This window comes from Zootoca vivipara, chromosome 6, assembly GCF_963506605.1.
Source record: "Zootoca vivipara chromosome 6, rZooViv1.1, whole genome shotgun sequence".
Lineage (NCBI taxonomy): Eukaryota > Metazoa > Chordata > Lepidosauria > Squamata > Lacertidae > Zootoca > Zootoca vivipara.
This window is the reverse complement of record NC_083281.1, coordinates 58,088,140-58,104,705: the sequence shown is the minus strand read 5'-3', so window position 1 is coordinate 58,104,705 and position 16,566 is coordinate 58,088,140. Positions and strand designations below refer to the sequence as shown.

Below are 16,566 nucleotides of genomic sequence, written 5' to 3'. Positions count from 1 at the left end.
CTGCTGTCTGACCCCAGGGGTTGGAGGGGGGGGGAACAGCAATAAATCATAACTGGGCACATTCAAACTTCAACCCCCAAGTGCAGAAACCTGAATTACACACGTCTATTTGGTGAATGACAAGATGGTGGTGTGCAGGGCATCATCAAGATCAGACTGGGTCTGCAAGGTTCATAGGGCAGTTTTCCTGCTCATGACACCAGCAAGTGGATTGTGTGACAGAGTCAATGCTGTGGCCCAGCCCCAAGAACAGCAAAGAACACTTTGGGTCATCGTTAGGTGATATCCAGCACACTTCTGATTGGCTCCTGCAAAAGTTGTAGTTCTGCCACGCTGCCTCTGCCAGAGCAACTGAGACTCAGTTTTGCCAGCTCTTACACCTTGCCCAATGAGAGGCAAGAAGTATCTGGAAGCACCACCTCCTGACCCCTATTCATTGTGTGCCTGCAGAAAAGTTCTGGTTGGTCCTCTGTGCCCGGGTCCTCTGTTGCATGTGCCAAGGAGCTCCCAGCTGAGTAACTGGCTTGTCGGTAACTACAGGCTGAGCATAGGAGCTTCCTGGCCTGTGTACTACCCAGGAATGGCACATTATTAGATGATGATCACTAGTATCTCTTAACTTTGAGCAGGGTGCGGGTGTCTCATTAACTTGGCATCAAGAACCCTCCATTTGAGCTCCTCTGGGTGGACCTGTTGGCATGAGGAAGGAGGGTGCAAGAGAATGGTGTGAGTCATTCTAGCTGCTGCTCCTAGAAAATTTGGTTCTGTGTCTTTAAGAAACCCTGATTGCTGTGAAGGACAGCCTCCAGCAGCTCTTGAGCGGAGACCCCAGGGGTGATCTGTCAGGGTTATTGAGGCTGTCTTCTCCCACCTGCGCACAATGCAAGGCTATGGGAATTGTGCTTTGCCAAGAGTGAGCAACCCAGAGGTGAGTCTCCAAGCATGAAGGGGCTGGACTTGATGGAAACATGAACTCGCCACCTGGAAGAGCTTCATTGTCTTTGCCTTCAAGTGGCCTTGATGCTGTCGCTGTGCCAAGTGAGAAAAATGCAGCACACCAGCGAAGTCTGTCCTGGCCGAGCACAGGCCTTGGCTCCCCTGCTCTCCTTGCCTCTGGGCCTCTGTAATTGTGCTGATCTGGTGGTATCCCTGCTGCAGCTTCCTGCCTGCACTTTGGCCAACAAACTGGCTGTTCCTCAGATCATAGCAAGGATGAAACCAGCCTCACGTCCTCCAGAAGAGGCTGCTTTTCGGTGAGGTCCATCTTCTGCCACAAGCCCCAGTAGGTCCAGCTTAAATTGGCACAGGGACTCGGGGTTCTAGGGTTGGCTTCCAGTGCCTGTGTTACAAACAACAAGCTGGGTTTCGTGAACTGGAAGGGTGTGGATGCACTTGAGAGCATCCCTGCAAACAGCTGAATTTGGCTGTGGAAGCAAAGGATCAATTTGGGAAGCAGGCAGCTGTTGTTCTCCCTGAGCCCCCTTGGCACATACAGACACACATTCCCTGGTGGCTCATATGTCATCTGGGCATCATGATACACCAGCATATCCACTTCAACTGGCTGCGAGATCGGTTTGTGCTGCAATCAGCAGATGCTTATCTGTTAAGCCGTGAAACTGGACAAGCCTCATCATCTACGCTCTGCACTCCACAATGGGGCTTGAAAGTTTATCTCCTGGCATGGCAGGCATAGTGGAGAGGGCTGAGGGCTGTGCATTTTTGAATTCCCCAAGAGGAGGAAGGAGGGTGGGTACCAGGGCATCTGCAGCTCCCATTTGTCTTGACACAAATCCCTCTTGCCTTAAGATGCCAGCATTATGCTGTAATAGATGGAGGCTGCAGCTTGCTACAGACTCATCCCAGGAATGCACGAGAAGATTTTGTCCCCCTCTGATCTGTTTGGCAAGGAAACAGGCTTTAAACTAAGGCCCAGACCACCTCTCTTGGTGGCTGTAAAGAAATGCAGCATTCCCTTCGCCCATGGCTACTGCGGTGTCTCAGGCTGTGGAGAGTCAGTGTGCTTGATGGATTAGAGGGCTGGGCTGAGCTCTGGCCTGTGGTCCCACCTAACTGGTCTCAGCTGCAAGTTGCCACCTCTCAGCCTCCGGTTCAATGTCACTGACAGGCATGTTTCGATAGCAAACACGGTAAGGACTGCGGCACATTTGCAAAGTGAATGGAGCAACACGATTTGAATGGTGTAGGGCTGGGAGAGAGAAGCTGCTGTTCCTGCCCCACCCTGGCTTTCTCACCCTGAGAAGGAGAGGAGAGGGGGGCTGTTTTTTGGGGGGGAGGGGATGCAACCCTCTGGGTTTAGCTAACTGGGTGCCAACAGCAGGTGCCCAGTCTTCCAAGCAGCAACACCAAGTGGCTGACCAGCCATGGTGAGGAAGGTAAGGTAAACTGGACAGTGGGCCCCCAAAGTTTCTGAGGCCCAAAAACCTCAATAGGGTACAAAGGGTGGGTAAGCCTTGGGGGGGAGCCGGTGTTGAAGGGGACCCCAGAGATTGAACTAACTCCCTGTCACTGCTACAAGGGCATTCAGGCACCAGAGTGCCACCACTAGGGGAAACACAGAAGTTGGGCCCAGCACTTGGCAGAGACCTTCTGGTTTAATGCACAACAGTGCAAGAAGCAGTCTGAGCAGCGTGCCTTTTCCCACTGGCACAAAGAGGCCTCCCCAGTTCACAAGGGGACGTACCATAGGATGGGTTTAGCTGCTCAATTCGGTCCTGCTCCTGCCTGGCTTCAAAGCAGTGGTTTGTCACCCTTGCCGGCCATGGAGGGAGCTCTTCCTCATGAGAATGCACAAAGTTGCAGGAGGAGAAGCGTGCAGCTGCCCTGATGCTGAGCCAGGCCAAGCCTGTGTGCTAAGAAGACCAAAACCCAAAGCAGCAGCTGGGAGTTAAGGCCACTGGGAAGAAAATGTGCTTTTCGGAAGTGAGGGCTGGTTCCACCCTTTCCCAGCAGCTCCTCCTGGCAGCCGGACCTTTGGCTTCACCACATATCCTGGAAGTGTTGTAGAAATGGTTCTGAGTTCCTCCCGGGTTCCTTTGGTATAACAGGGTTCCTTTCCCTGGCTGAGACGCTGCCTCCCATCACCCCAGCATTGCTCAAGGCACGTGGCTGAAGAGGGGGAACTTTTTCTCTATTGCTCTGTGCTTCAAGCCACTCTCCCTCTCCCATTTCTACTTGTCCCCAGCAAGGTAGCCTCTTGTTAGTGTGTCCATCACAACTGGCTTTGTTGAGAAGGTAGCAGCAGAAGGTTCAAAAGTGCCTAAAGGAAACAGGGCCGCAGCCGTCTCCCCTAGACGTGGCATCTGCTGCTTGGTGTTGATGGCAATGCAAAGAAGGTTCCTGATGGGCAAACGTAACTCATGGCCAGGGGCTAAGCAAAATGATTTTAACACAACCAGCAAGACTGGCAAATGTCTTGACCTGGGAGGGAGGGGGGGAGGCAGAGGAGGAGGCAGAATGAATGTCTCTTAAGGTCACAAATTGCTTGGAATTTGTGGTTAGTGCAAGAGTGAGTGTTGGCATCTTGGTCTGGCTTCTGGCTCTCATTATTCTTCTTTCGGCTTCTCCACAGTAAGGAAAGTGTCTGCTTTGCTGGCCTGGAGCTCCGAGTCACTGAGGTGCTTCTTCTCCCGGCCCTGCTCACCTTTTGACCTTGTCCAGGATGGGGAGCGCAGGTAGCCGGCCCGGGGGTGGGGGTGGGGGTGCAGACCTATGCCGAGAAAAAAAAAGGCAGGTCAGGACCTGACCAGCACACCTGGCTGCTTCTTCACACCTACAGACCTTTCGTTAGGACTGCCATATGTCCGGAATTTCCCGGATATATCTGGGGATTTTTCCGCCAAAAATAGCATCCAGGCAGAATTTTCAGAAATCGTTTAGAATGTCTGGGGAAATCTGGGTGTATAGCATTGTAAGTGTTGTAAGTGTTGGGTTTTTTGGGGGGGCAAATTTCCTATTTAAAAAAAGCTCAAAACTTTCTTTCTTTCTTTCTTTCTTTCTTTCTTTCTTTCTTTCTTTCTTTCTTTCTTTCTTTCTTTCTTTCTTTCTTTCTTTCTTTCTTTCTTTCTTTCTTTCTTTCTTTCTTTCTTTCTTTCTTTTGGAGATTTTGCAAAAATCAGGGCTGAGCCACACTTTGGTCTGCCTGTATTTTGATTGCATTGTGTACCAATTAATTCCCCCAGGTCTAAGAGTTTCCCCATTGTTCTGTGCCTGTGCCTTGGGAAAAATTGATTTTACCCATTGACTCAGAAGCTCGGTAAGCAACATCTCTCTTCAGATTTTCCATGCATCTGAGAAGATCCAGTTCAGTGGGTAAGAACTGGTTTTCGCAAGGCACAGCTGCAGAACAATGAGAAAACTTCTTGGACCCTGGGGAATTACCGTATTTTTCCATGTATAAGACACCCCCTATTTTGGGGGACTCCAAATTAAGAAAATGGAAAATGGCAGCCAATCGCCAGCAGCCCTCCTCACAGCCACCAATCACCAGCACTATCGCTGCTGAGAATCTCCTGCTAACAGCTGCAACCAATCGCCCAACCCCACTCTGCACTACCCATGTATAAGATGAGGGATAATTTTAAAGCTAATTTTTTAATTAAAGACCCTCCTCTTATAGACGGAAAAGTACAGTAATCAGGGCACAATGCAATCAAAATACAAGTCAAACTTAAGTGTGGATGAGCCCTTAATTTATGATCCATCTTTCCACATACTGGGGGATGTCAAAGGCAGCCATCTGAAGCAATGTGCAATAAAAACCAAACAGATTTCCAAAACAGATAAAACAACAACAGAGCAGAAGAGAAGCAGATTAAAACAGTAGCCAACTTAAAATTCTCAGTGAGAAAAACAAAGTCCTCCCACTCCAGCGAGGGGCAGCTAGTCATGTGCAATGCCAGCTCCCAGCTGTGGCCACATCAAAGGACACACCCAGCTAGTTCAGTGGGGCCTTCATGAGCAGCTCACATGGGTCTCCCTTGCTGAATTTGCGGCATATGCATCCAATACATTTTGCAAGGCCTGCTCAAAATAAAATGAGCTCCCTTTCCAGACGCAGCCTCCCAGTGAAAGAGGAAGGACTTTGAGCCCCGCATTTTCTATGAAGAGGTAGAACAGAGGTGTGGGATCCACTGGGTGTTTTTGGCAGATCCCCTGGGAGTCTGCTTGCCTCATTCTGTGTGATCCACACACATGATGGCCAATAATAACAAATCAAAAAGCCGACCTGCAGCCTGGATTTCCCTCCCTGCCTCTTCTTGTCTGCTGAGAGTGCAGGGAACTCTCCTCGTTAATTCCACTCACACTTTCCCACCAAGGAGGCTGATCTGCATTTCCACTCCATCTGTGTCACTGGGATGCAGCTGCTGCCTCCGCAAACACCATCGCAGACACCCTCTTCATACCCCTCTCAGCACAGCTGCTCATCGTGCCATTGCTCTGGGAGGGGCAGGAGAAGAGCAATATGCAAGAGGGCCTGGAATCATGGGGTGTGAGGAGCCCTCCCTACACACACACACACACAGAGAGAGAGAGAGGGAGCGCACAAGCCCTCCCTAGAGCGATAGCTTGCGCATCATCCTCAAGCAGATAATGAGGACATCATCACTCAGAGGAGAACCAGCTTGCCCCAGGGAGAAGCTTGATATTTTCCACAATCAAAGAGAACATACTCTAAGCCAAAGTGTCTCCCTTTCTGAGACACCTGTCAAATGCTATCTGTTTTCTGAGACTCTTGGCACAGCTGGGCTGCTTAATGAGGCGCACACCCACCCCTACCGGCATGCTTGATTAAGCAGATTTCACACTGTCACTCCATGCTTAGGTTCCTTATCATCACAGGTGGGGTTGATTGGCTCAGGTGACCTTTCTGCCGCAGCAGCTCTGCCTGGGGTGATGTGCAAGCCCAACAAGGCAGTTGCCAGGCACTCTCCCCCCCCCCCCCCGCCACTGCCCTGGTCTTTGTGCCCTAGATCTTGGCTAGCTGCTTAAAAGCATCTTACTCTGTTTGCAATCCTGTTCCCACTTAACTGGGAGTAAGCACCATAGAACTCACTGGGACTTACCTCTGGCTATAGAGATGGATAAGATTGTGCTGCAAGAATTGGGCCTCACAGACTCACTCTTGTGCACTGAACATCAACAGTTTTTTAAAAAAGTAATTTTCAGAATAAGATGCATGACGAAAAAGAAAAAAGAAATTGGGGCACCTGAGTACAAAAACATACTTTGCGGAGCCGTAAGGCACCATACAGAGTTGCCATTTTGCAACTGAATATGCATCAAGTTGGAAGGCAACAGATCTCAGGGCATACATCTGACGCTTAGGCCCTTTGTGGCATCATGTCTGAACTGCTTCTTGTTAAACTTAAAGCCTGGGGAGGGGGACAACAGACCAGAATTATATTGAAATCAATAAAATCCTACTGAATGGGGTAACAACATTAATCCCATCCAGCAGGATCTATGGTATAAAAAGGAAAGCATTCTAAGAAGCTGCAGAAACGGCAACTTTGCTTGTGGTTAGAAAATTTTCTAGGATCAAAACTGGAGAGCAGAGTCGCCTCTCCAGATATGCGTCTCCTAAGTAATCTCAAACTTGCAAGTGAGATTACTAGAGGGTGGGGTGGGTGGAAAGGTGTCAGCTGACACAGACAGAGAGAGACACATACACATCCCAGTATAAGGCACTTGCTTAGCTGCTTTGCAAAGCCAATTTATGTGACACTGCCTCTCCCACATGCCTAGCAGGATGAGTGCCACATTGATCATTAGATCTGCAGCTGTTGCCTCAACCCTGCAGTCTTGTCTTGCACTCTTTTGTCAAGGATGATAAGAGTTGTAGTCCAGCAACATTTCAAGGGCCACAGCTTGCTGATCCCTCTTTTGAATCCCAACATGTTTCTCCCCCCAGCCTTTGGAGCTATCTTAGATCTATGCAGTTGGAATTGACTAATTAGTTCATCCATTTTAAAGCTTGCATAATTAATTGGTTTAAGATTAAATTGGGCAACCACACTTACCAGCAGGGGATTCATTGCCTGTGTTCTCATCGTCGGAGTCAGCAAAGACCTCCGCCAGCTCCTGGTCAGACATGTCTGTAAGCTCAGTTAGGTCCAGCAGGTCAAAGTGCACCTCAAGGGAGGAGACACTGCTCAAAGGTTCTATGGAGACAAGATGTCATTGAGAACCATGACCAGTTATGCAGTGTGGTAACAGATGAGAAGGCCCTCTAATAGGGTCAGTTGTCCTGGACTCAGACATGCCCTCCCCACACTGCAGATGGTCTGCAGACTGAGGCCTGAGAGGGAACACTGGTGAGTTAATGGCAGAGGCAAGATTTGAGCCAGGGAACTTCCTGATTCCGTAGCTCAGCCTTTTAGCCTCTGCACTTTAAATGAATGCAAAGTATGCTTCTTATTTGTGGTAAGCTCCCAGATGGGCCTTTCTGCAGCTCCCAGGAGATGCAGATGTAAGGGAGTCCAAGTCCCCTGTCCTCATAGGGTCTCAGGGGGAGTTGCTGAGCTGGGCTAGGGGCCCAGAAAGGTCTTTGCCTTCTCCTGCAGCCAGCAGAGAGCCAACTCCTTCCTTCCAGGTTTTACTTACGCCTGCGCTCCGCAACCTGCAGCAGCCCGGAAGTGGGGATTGGGATCCCTCCTTCTTCCTCAGCAGGGGGGCTGTGGGGCTCTTCCACCAGTCCATGTATGGGTACAATAATGGGGGCCAGCCGCTCTGGCGTTTGGGCCCCTTTAATCAGCTCTGAAACGACAAAGGGTTGCATCTGCTTACAGGAGACATGGTAGGAGAGCAGAGGGAGAATCACTACACAGGCCTGATCAGACCCACCCAGCATCAGCATCAGCAGCCCATTCAGTCAGGCTTGGTGGCCAACAGGTAGGAGAGGCCAGTGTCCCATCCAAGCCCCACCCCCTCCAATTGGCATGAAGGAAGCTGAGTGGGACTGCCCTTTGTTTCTGCAGTGAATTCTGGGAACAGACCCCTAAACTGACCACCAGCCTGGATGGCTACTAGCCACGATGGTTCTGCCTCAATAGTCTGAGGCTGTAATGCTTCTGAAGACCACTTGCTGGAACCACAGGAGGAGAGAGTGCTATTGCACTCAGGTTCTGCTTGAGGGTTTCCCACCTTGGCCACTGTGAGAACAGGATGCTGGACTAGGTGGGCCACTGGCCTGTTCCAGCAGGCTTTTCTAATGATTCTCTGTTCTTAAACTCCAGCTCCTTATCTAGGCAGCTCCTGCAACTTATTCATGGCAGATGAGAAACCAAGGAACAACTTCCACCCCCCCCCCCCGCTTCTACCAAAGCTCAGACATTGGGTCACCGTTCAGCTGAGCTACAGCATTCCTCTTTTCTTTGGCTCTCCATTTTTGCATTTCTTCACCCTCCTGTACTAAATTTGGCTGCAAGGATTAATCCTGCCTGCTGCGTCAACCACGTCTAGCTGCAACTTGGCTGTCTCCCCTGTGTGTGTGTTTTATCCCCTCCTTGCATCCAGCACAGACTGGCACCATGTCAAAAGCGTCTCCCACGGTTCTTCCACTTAAACTTCAGCTTAAGATATTTGCTGTTGCTCTTCCTGCAGGTTCCTCCTGCAGCCTCACTCCTTAATAGCTTTCTGTTCGGCTCCAAGCCCTTAACCAAGCCTCTGCCAACCAAAGGCTTTACAAATTCATGGATGGTAAGTCTGTCAGTGACTACTAGCCACGATTGCAATGCTCTGCCTCCACAGTCAGAGGCAACCTGCTTCTGAACAGCAGTTACTAGGAATCAAAAGTGAGGATAGGGCTCTTGGGATCAGCTCCTGTTTGAGGGTTCCCCACTGGCATCTGGGTAGCTACCATGAGAAAAGGACGCCTGGCTATACATCCATACATATAAAATTTCATATGGAAATCTGCGCCCTCTTTTTTACGTAATTGGAATGCCAACCTGCGATACCCCTGTGGTCTTTGTCCTCTCATCTTCCCTTCCCATTTCCCTCTTTACGTGGCTCCCATTCAGGTCAAGCCAAGCCAAGCCACACAGATGTACTTCTGCGGGCTTATGGTCTTAGAATCATATAATTGTAGAGTTGGAAGGGACCCGGAGGATCGTCTAAGTCCCACCCCCTGCAATGCAGGAATAGGCAGCTGTCCTATACTAAGGTTACCCGATTTTTTTAAAATGAATCCGGGGACACTTATTGTTTGCTATGTACATGTGAATGCTGAGAAAGCTGTAAATCCAGGGACTGTTCCCGGGAAATGGGGACATCTGGTAACCTTATCCTATACAGGGATAGAACCTGCAGCCTTGGCATTATCAGCACCACGCTCTAACCAACTGAGATATCCAGGCTTCAAAGCATCATTGTGCAGCTTTCTTCTAGGATGGGCACCCCAAACTGGAAAAGGGGGTAAATGAGCAAAGCTGTACAATCTGCAGCAAGAGGCTCTTTGCAGCTGTGAGGCTGTTAACAAAGGGGCTGTGTTTGCAAAGGCAGACACCTGATACACCCCTCCCTGCCCCTGTTTCCTTCCTTCTCCTTGCCCTTCCTTCTGTTTGCTCAGCCTTGGATGAAGAGCTCATCCAGGAAAGGGGGAGGGAGCCTTGTCTCCCCTTTTCCCAGTACTAAGCACCCCCTGCCTCATAACTCATACCAATGACAAACTTAGTTGGTCTCTAAGGTGCTACTGGAAGTAATTTTAAAATTTTGTTTTACCCAGAGAGGTGTGGGACAAAGCAGGAAGAGCAGCAGCTGGCTTTGCCTGAAGAGCGGCAAGGGAAGAAAGGTTGGCACTTTCTCCCAGGGCAATTTACAGATGGGTACCAAGAACCTGGGGCTCCTGCTAAGGAACTAGCTGCTGCTGGGAGTTGCAATGACAAAAGACTGGTCTGTTTCAGAGCAGGCCGGCAGGCAGACCCAGAACAAAGACTGGTCTGTCAGGAGGAAGGAGGATGCCACCAAAGCTACTGTCCTGACTGTGAGCCATGGGCTGTGTGCACTCAGATGTCTCCCCACTGACCCCCTACTCCATGGCCATCAGTTTTGTACCCAAGGGGTGGAAGACATGCCAGCAGCCTTGGCTTCTGTATGTGCAGGTAATCCCAGCAATGCAATTGCACAAGAGTCTAGAACAGTTACACCATGAGAGACTCTGAGCCAGCAGCCTTCCCCAACCTGATTCCCTCCAGCTGTTTTGGTGTATGATTCCCATCAGCAGCACTGGCTGGGGATGATGAGAACTGTGGTCCAAAACAGCTGGAGGGCACCAGGTTGGGGGAGGCTGCTGTAGCAAATCCTATTCTTTGGTGTTTCCTGTAGGTCATAGCTCAGGTCTCCCCAGATGCTCTGATGAGACGTTCACTTTGCCCAGTGTTGGCAGCTAAGTCAGGGGCTTGTTGTGGTACACATGACCCTCCCCAGGTGCCAGGGCTTTGCATGTGTGCCCCCCTCTATCTTTACATCATGGCTGGTGCCAGAATGGCTGTGTCTGCACAGTCCACTCATATAATGGGCTCAGCTAGAGAGACACAGAAAAGCAGAACCTCTGAGCTTGGGAAATCACTCTCCGCCTCGTCCATTGTGCCAAGGCCACACACAGGCACTGCCCCATCACAGTACCAGCTATCAGGCAACTGACACCCTGCAACAGGGGCACATGAGGTTTGTGCCATGAATGATTGGCAGGCTGGGTCCTACCCGCTTATTAACAGGCAGGATGTTGGTGTTGTTACCCAGAACATAAATGCAAATCCCCACTAGCTAAGCATGCATGTTGATGTGCTGGGAAGACCCATGGTCAACACTGCTGTCATTTTTCACATTACTCTCCCCCACAAAACTACCCTCCTCCAGCACTTGTGTCCTGAATTTGAGTCCTCCAGCGTACCCTTACATGATTGCAAGTGTGCGTTTATGTATGCACTTCCAGAATTTTACTGTGGCATCCCTGCACATCACACTGGAAAAAACAAAGTGCTCTTTAATTTCCATGCCTCCTCCTCTCATCCACAGACTGCGTGCAGCAGCAGTGCAATGTGCCCAGCAGGAGGAGGGTGGGGGAGTTGGGCATTGATTCCCAATAGAGATGTTCTAGCAGCACTGAATGAAGCGAGGGGCAATATTCCCTAATGGACTGGAGCTAAGGGGAAAGGGAGCCCATAGCCCTCGCTTGCTCCAGGGGCAATGAACCTATTAGCAGTGAGCAGAGAGAGCAAGAGGTCTCCATTTAGCCAGCTCAAAGCAAGGGCAGTGAAAGGGGGAATTTCAGTGAGATCAACATCTTCTTTTCCTGAGCTGCTGACAACATCTGGGGTTTGAGAATTCCTCCCAAACTACGTTGTGAGCAATCAAGCCATGGATCCAAGCTGCTGCTGCTGCTGCTTCATCATCATCTTTGCCAGTTCTGCAGTCAGCATGCCCTGTATTTGATTGGGATGATGGGGCCCTGGGGAATACATGGACTAGTGTGGGTAAAAATCTGGTTCTTTCTCAAACTAAGAGTCATGAAAGGGCTTTGGGGGTGCAGCACTGCCAGCAGGGGTGATGCTCATTTCAAAGGAGGCCCCTCAACATCCAAGAGCACACAACCATCCACTGTCCTTTTCCAACAACAGAGACAGAACAAACATGCTTTTCTCCTAGCCCAAACAGAGCTGTTTACTTAACTGTGTCTGGATTCTGTCCAAGCTCTTTGCATTCATCCAACCCATTCTACAGGTTGCAGAACTCCTTGCTGAGTCAGAATTGCCTGTTTAACCTGCAGCAGCTCTTGGTAATCAGCAGCTTCCACCTTACAAACAGCTCCAGTAGGGTATGCTTTTTTCCTCCAAAAAGATAAGTACCAGAGCTATGGTTTGTCTTGAAAAAACGCCACCCCCCCATTGGTTTGTTGATTTTGTTGGTTAATTTCCTGCATGCATATGTAGTCTGCTTTCCTGGTAAAGTGGCCACCAATGAAACCATTTAAAATCATCTTAACAACCAATAAAAACCAATCTAAGTAAAGTTACGACAGATGTTTAACCAGCTAAGTATTTGGTAATTTGCTGCATCCCAGTGATAAACAAAATATACTCTGCACATGTTCAGAGGTGCTGAACATGTTCCTCATTCTGTAATATGGGAACAATTTTCTGGGCACATCTGGAATTTTAGGGGAGTGCCAATGCCTCTGATCTCTTCTCTCCCTAGAACACCCCCATCCCAAGAGAAAAAAAGAGTGAAAATCGTGCATGTGTGCGCACACACACAGACACACATATGCGTTCTGCTTTTCCAAAGGATCTAAATAAAATACTTAATCTGAGCCTTCAAAACACATAGAAGTGAAAGAGGATGTGGGAAAGAGCAAAATTCTTCCAACTTCCTCCTTTAGTGCTATAGCTATACACAGTACTTTTCAAGGGGGAGAAAGTAGGGCCACCCCCTTCACAACTTCACGGGCAATAAGACAGTGAATGGGGGCGGGTAGGCTAAAAGCCTTTGTGGACACCCAAGCAAGACCTCAAGGGCGCCATTGTGCCCACGGGTGCCAAGTTGCCAACTCCTGCCTTGTGTATGTGTATTATTATATAGATTCCACATGTTATTCCAGTCTGGGGGAAAGGAAAACAATTCCCCCCAACTCTTCTTACTGAGCAGAAGCTGCCAGTTTGAGCCAGTATCCTCTTTTCTTCTTTACAGTATTGACTCATCCTTAAGCCTTGGTTCCTTTTTCACTGACATGCTTTTGATTGGCTCAAAACAAACACAGTAGTCCAGACTCAGGAGGTCACTAGTAACAGCCACATCTAAATGTCAGATTTATTTCTCTAAAGGAGGATGTGCACTGTTAATAAGGAAATTTTCGGGTCATTCCTGCCACGCGGGGGGGGGGGGGCGGGCAGGAAAGAAGGGAGATGCTGCGTTAAAGGATATTATTTCTGGTTGCTCCCCAATGGAGCACCATAATGCAAAAAATCATTCCTTCATAGTGTGTTTCTATCTTTAACAAAAGAGTTTTAGATAAGGTTTTATATTCTCGTGTGCCTGCTGCTTTTATGATCTCTTCTGCTTCCTCTGAAATGAATGCATATCCTTCCCCATCTACCCCACCAGTCTCCATCTCCCTTCCCTCCCTCTGTTGCCTCTTCTGTGTCAGAAATGTAGGCTGCAAAGCAGGGGCAGGGACAACCAGCGGTCCTCAGGCTCATTGCAAAAAATGCTCTGCAAGCCATCAGTTCAGGCCTCTGACAAGAGGGACCTGTCCCTCCCCTGGCAGTCTGCTGGGTGGAGAGGGAGAGGAAGCAAGAGGAGGGGTGTCAGAAAGAGAGAGGAGGTGTGTCAGAAAAAGACAGGGGGGTGTCAAAAAGACAGAGAGAACAAAGCATGCCAGAAAGAGACAGTGGTGGGCAGGGGAGGGGGAGAAGGGGCTGCTTGAGATAGAGAGAGGTGGAGAAGAAGGGGTGCCTAAAAGTGAAAGGGAAAATAGGCAGCAGTGGAAAAAATGGATAGCAAGGAGAGAAAGAAAAGGTGGTGTCACTGCCCATTTTTGACCCTGGTCCCACCCACTGCTGTTACCTGTTTTGCCAACCAACAGTATATAAACCCTACAGATTACCCTAGGGAAGGAGGCCCTTGCCTTGAGAGAGAGAGAAAAGTTTCTTGCTGCTCCTGCCAATGAATGCCTGGACTCCTCCTGTTCAATATAGTCCTCACCTATCTGTGCCAATGTGAGGCTGGTCGGGTCTGTGCCAGCCCTTGTTTATGTAAAGTGGCACCCCAGGGCTGGACTCCAGCAGAAGAGGTTCTACTAACTACATCTACCGGTATACTAGAGCCATCCCTGGATGTTTGATGAAATGCCTCTGGCCAGATCTTGGAATCAGGTTTGAAAATGTGTGCGCGTTTAAATGTTAAAATCATGCCGATGCATTATAAGGCATTAATGTTGAGCATCTGCTTGCCAGATTCAGAAATGGCATCTTTCTTCTGAGGCTCCTAAATCTGACAGCATCCCTAATGGAGAATGTTGAGAGGGAATCCAATTAGAAGAATTTGCTGGTGACTGTTGAGTTGGAAGGACTGGAGCTGTCTGGGGAGATCACCCCAGCTGCTCTGCGCTGGCTGCCCCTTCCCCTTGCAGCCCCCTCCCCAATCTACATCCTCCCCCCCAAAAAGGAGGGAGTCTACCTGCTTCTCTCAACTAGCATCATCTCAGCTCCTCTCCCAGCCTGCCCCCTTCCAGCATCCTTCCTGCAGCTGAAGGAAGGGGGCTTGGAGGAGTGGGGGGAGATTCTCACAACTGCTGCTGACTCATATTACGTGAAAGGCGCTCCAGGTCACCGGGCCTGGACTGATGGAAGCTGCGCGTTTGGTAAGGGGAATAAACGGCTGGCTGCGGATACTCAAAGCAAGAGCTGCCACCCTACCAGGAATCAGGCCAGCCTGAGATGGAAGCCTTTCCATAAATGTGTGAGGGACGGAATCATTGGGGAGAAATTCACGCTTTGTCTCTCCAATATTCTTCAGCACCCTTTCCCGCCCCCTGCTAGTGGCCAAGAGAGTTGGGGTAAAAGAGCAAGGCACGCATCTATCAGCAGCTCAAGCCCAGGGGAGGGTGCTGATTGAGTTTATTCAGCGAAAAGAGGAAAGAACTCTGCACATGCTCAATGGCGCTCTTGCACGAGGCCTATAATTAAAAGCAAGCAAAGCCCGGCGGGGTCCTGGGCCAACTCGCCTCCTCCTGAGCCCTTGAGAAGCACAAAGGGACCCTCGTTGCGGGTTCCGATGATGGGCCTGTCTCAGCATCTTCCCAGCGGCAGGGCAGCAGCGAGGAGGCGCTTCCCTCCGGCCGCGGAGAACCAGCCTGCCTGCGGGCTTGCCCTGGTCAGGGGAAGCTGGTCAGGACATAGGGCTGCTGGGCTGCCTTTCCTCGCCTGCTGGGCTCCAGATGTGGAACGGGGGCGATACCCTCGAGGGGTGCCACAGCTGGGGCAGCTGAGAGACCTTATGCCTGCTTCTAGGAGGGATGGGAAAGAGATCTTTCTCCAGCCTGGAGCAAAGTGGAGAGCGGGTAGCCTACTTGCCGTGGGCAAGACCCCTGGAATTGCTGCCTCCCTCCCGCTCCACTAAAAGCAGCCGGCCAGGCTACTTGCAGCCCCACGTGCCAAGCAGGCGCCCCACAAGGCAGTCAGCTCCATCGGCCCCTCCAAGCACGCCTCGCCCCGGAGCCTCTTGAAAAGCAGCAATGAACAAACGTGCCCAAACGCGACCTCCCCACCGCGCCCACGGCAGCCACACCCTCCCCAGCCCAGAGGTCCAGACTCCACTCCAGGAGCATTCCGGTCACACCCCACTGCGCGCCCCATCCATCCTCCGCCGACACACTCCACGGCGCCTCGCCTAAGTTGGGGGCGCGCGGTGGGGATCCCCAAGGCGCCCTCCGCCCGAGTCACCACCAACTAAGACGGATGCCCCCCTAGCCACCAGCCGGGTGATGGTCAATCCACTTGGGGACCCTTCCTGGCCAGCGCGGGGACGGAGAGGATAGCGCCCCGTCCAACTGCCCCCTCGGAGCGTCCGTGGCGCCCTCCTGCCCGTCCAGGCAGCTCCTGCGCAGCAGCGCCCGCTGCAGGCGAGACAGAGCCCCTCACCACGGCATCGGGGCGGCGGCCCCACTTGCTCCAGTGATCCGCCAAGGGAGGGGGGGGGTCCCGCTGGGGTTGCGTCCTCTGTCGCGAGCGGTGCACTTACCCGGGGTGGCGGCCCCTCCCGGCCCCTCCATGCGTCCGGGCTGCTGCAGCCGCTGCGCTCGTTCGCTCCTCCGCCTGACGAGCCGCCGCCGCCGCCTCCGTGCGCGCCGCTCTGGTCACTGCACCAGCCGCGCCAGCAGCCCGAGCGCTCATCGCCGGGGAGGAGCAGGAGCGGGCCCGGCTGGCCGGTTCGGGCGGGGGGCGAGGCAGAAAGACAGGCACAGCAGAGCAGCGGCGGCCGCGGCAGCCCCCCACCTCGGCCGTCGAGGAGCGCCACTAGGCACTGGCCGAGGGGAGGGGGCGGGGGCGGGGTGCGTGGGAGGCGGCCGCGCCAGCGAGAGAATGGCCCGCCCGCCGGTCCGCACCACCGGCTCACCCAACGGGCTGCTGGGCTGACTTGAGCGTTCGGCTCCCTCCAGAACCTTCCCCGACCGCCTTGCGAAATCTGAGCCCTGGAACGTCGAAAAGGGAGCGCCTCTGAGCACATGCAGAGTTCCCTGCGCAATCCGCACCCCGCTGAAGTCAGAGGAAGAGACCTTCTGGGTGGCAGACTTGCAGCGGGGCAGCTGGACCCATGGCCAGGGAGGAGCAGAGACAGAGGGTTCCTTCAGAGAGGCGGGAAGAGGGACGGGTGCTGCGAGGCCTTCACTCCCTGCTTGTGAGGACCCCGGAGACAGCATTGGGGGAAGACAGCCCTTGGTCTGACCCACAACCTTAGCCTTGTTTTGACATTCTTAAGGGGAAGTCTGTTGCTAAGAACGAAAAACCTCCAGTTTCAGGGTCAGTCTACCAGAGCATTTCAGTT

General features: G+C 51.6%; 1 protein-coding gene across 1 annotated transcript; it reads right to left on the bottom strand.

Annotated features, from left to right (window-relative positions):
• Positions 1–97: 97 nt before the first annotated feature.
• On the bottom strand, positions 98–16,023 carry DBNDD1 (dysbindin domain containing 1). The gene is made up of 4 exons (XM_035118600.2): positions 15,763–16,023; positions 7,627–7,779; positions 7,044–7,184; positions 98–3,730 (listed from the first exon to the last, which is right to left on the bottom strand). The coding sequence occupies exons 1-4, from the start codon at positions 15,791–15,793 to the stop codon at positions 3,567–3,569; spliced, it is 489 nt and encodes a 162-aa protein (XP_034974491.2). The 5' UTR covers positions 15,794–16,023; the 3' UTR covers positions 98–3,566.
• Positions 16,024–16,566: the final 543 nt, after the last annotated feature.

Coding starts and splice junctions, on each gene's coding strand:
- DBNDD1 (XM_035118600.2), bottom strand. CDS start 15,793: ATGGAGGGGCCGGGAGGGGCCGCCACCCCGG. Junction 7,780..15,762: donor GGGAGGGGCCGCCACCCCGG/GTAAGTGCACCG, acceptor TTGTCGTTTCAG/AGCTGATTAAAGGGGCCCAA. Junction 3,731..7,043: donor AGGCAATGAATCCCCTGCTG/GTAAGTGTGGTT, acceptor TTCTCGGCATAG/GTCTGCACCCCCACCCCCAC.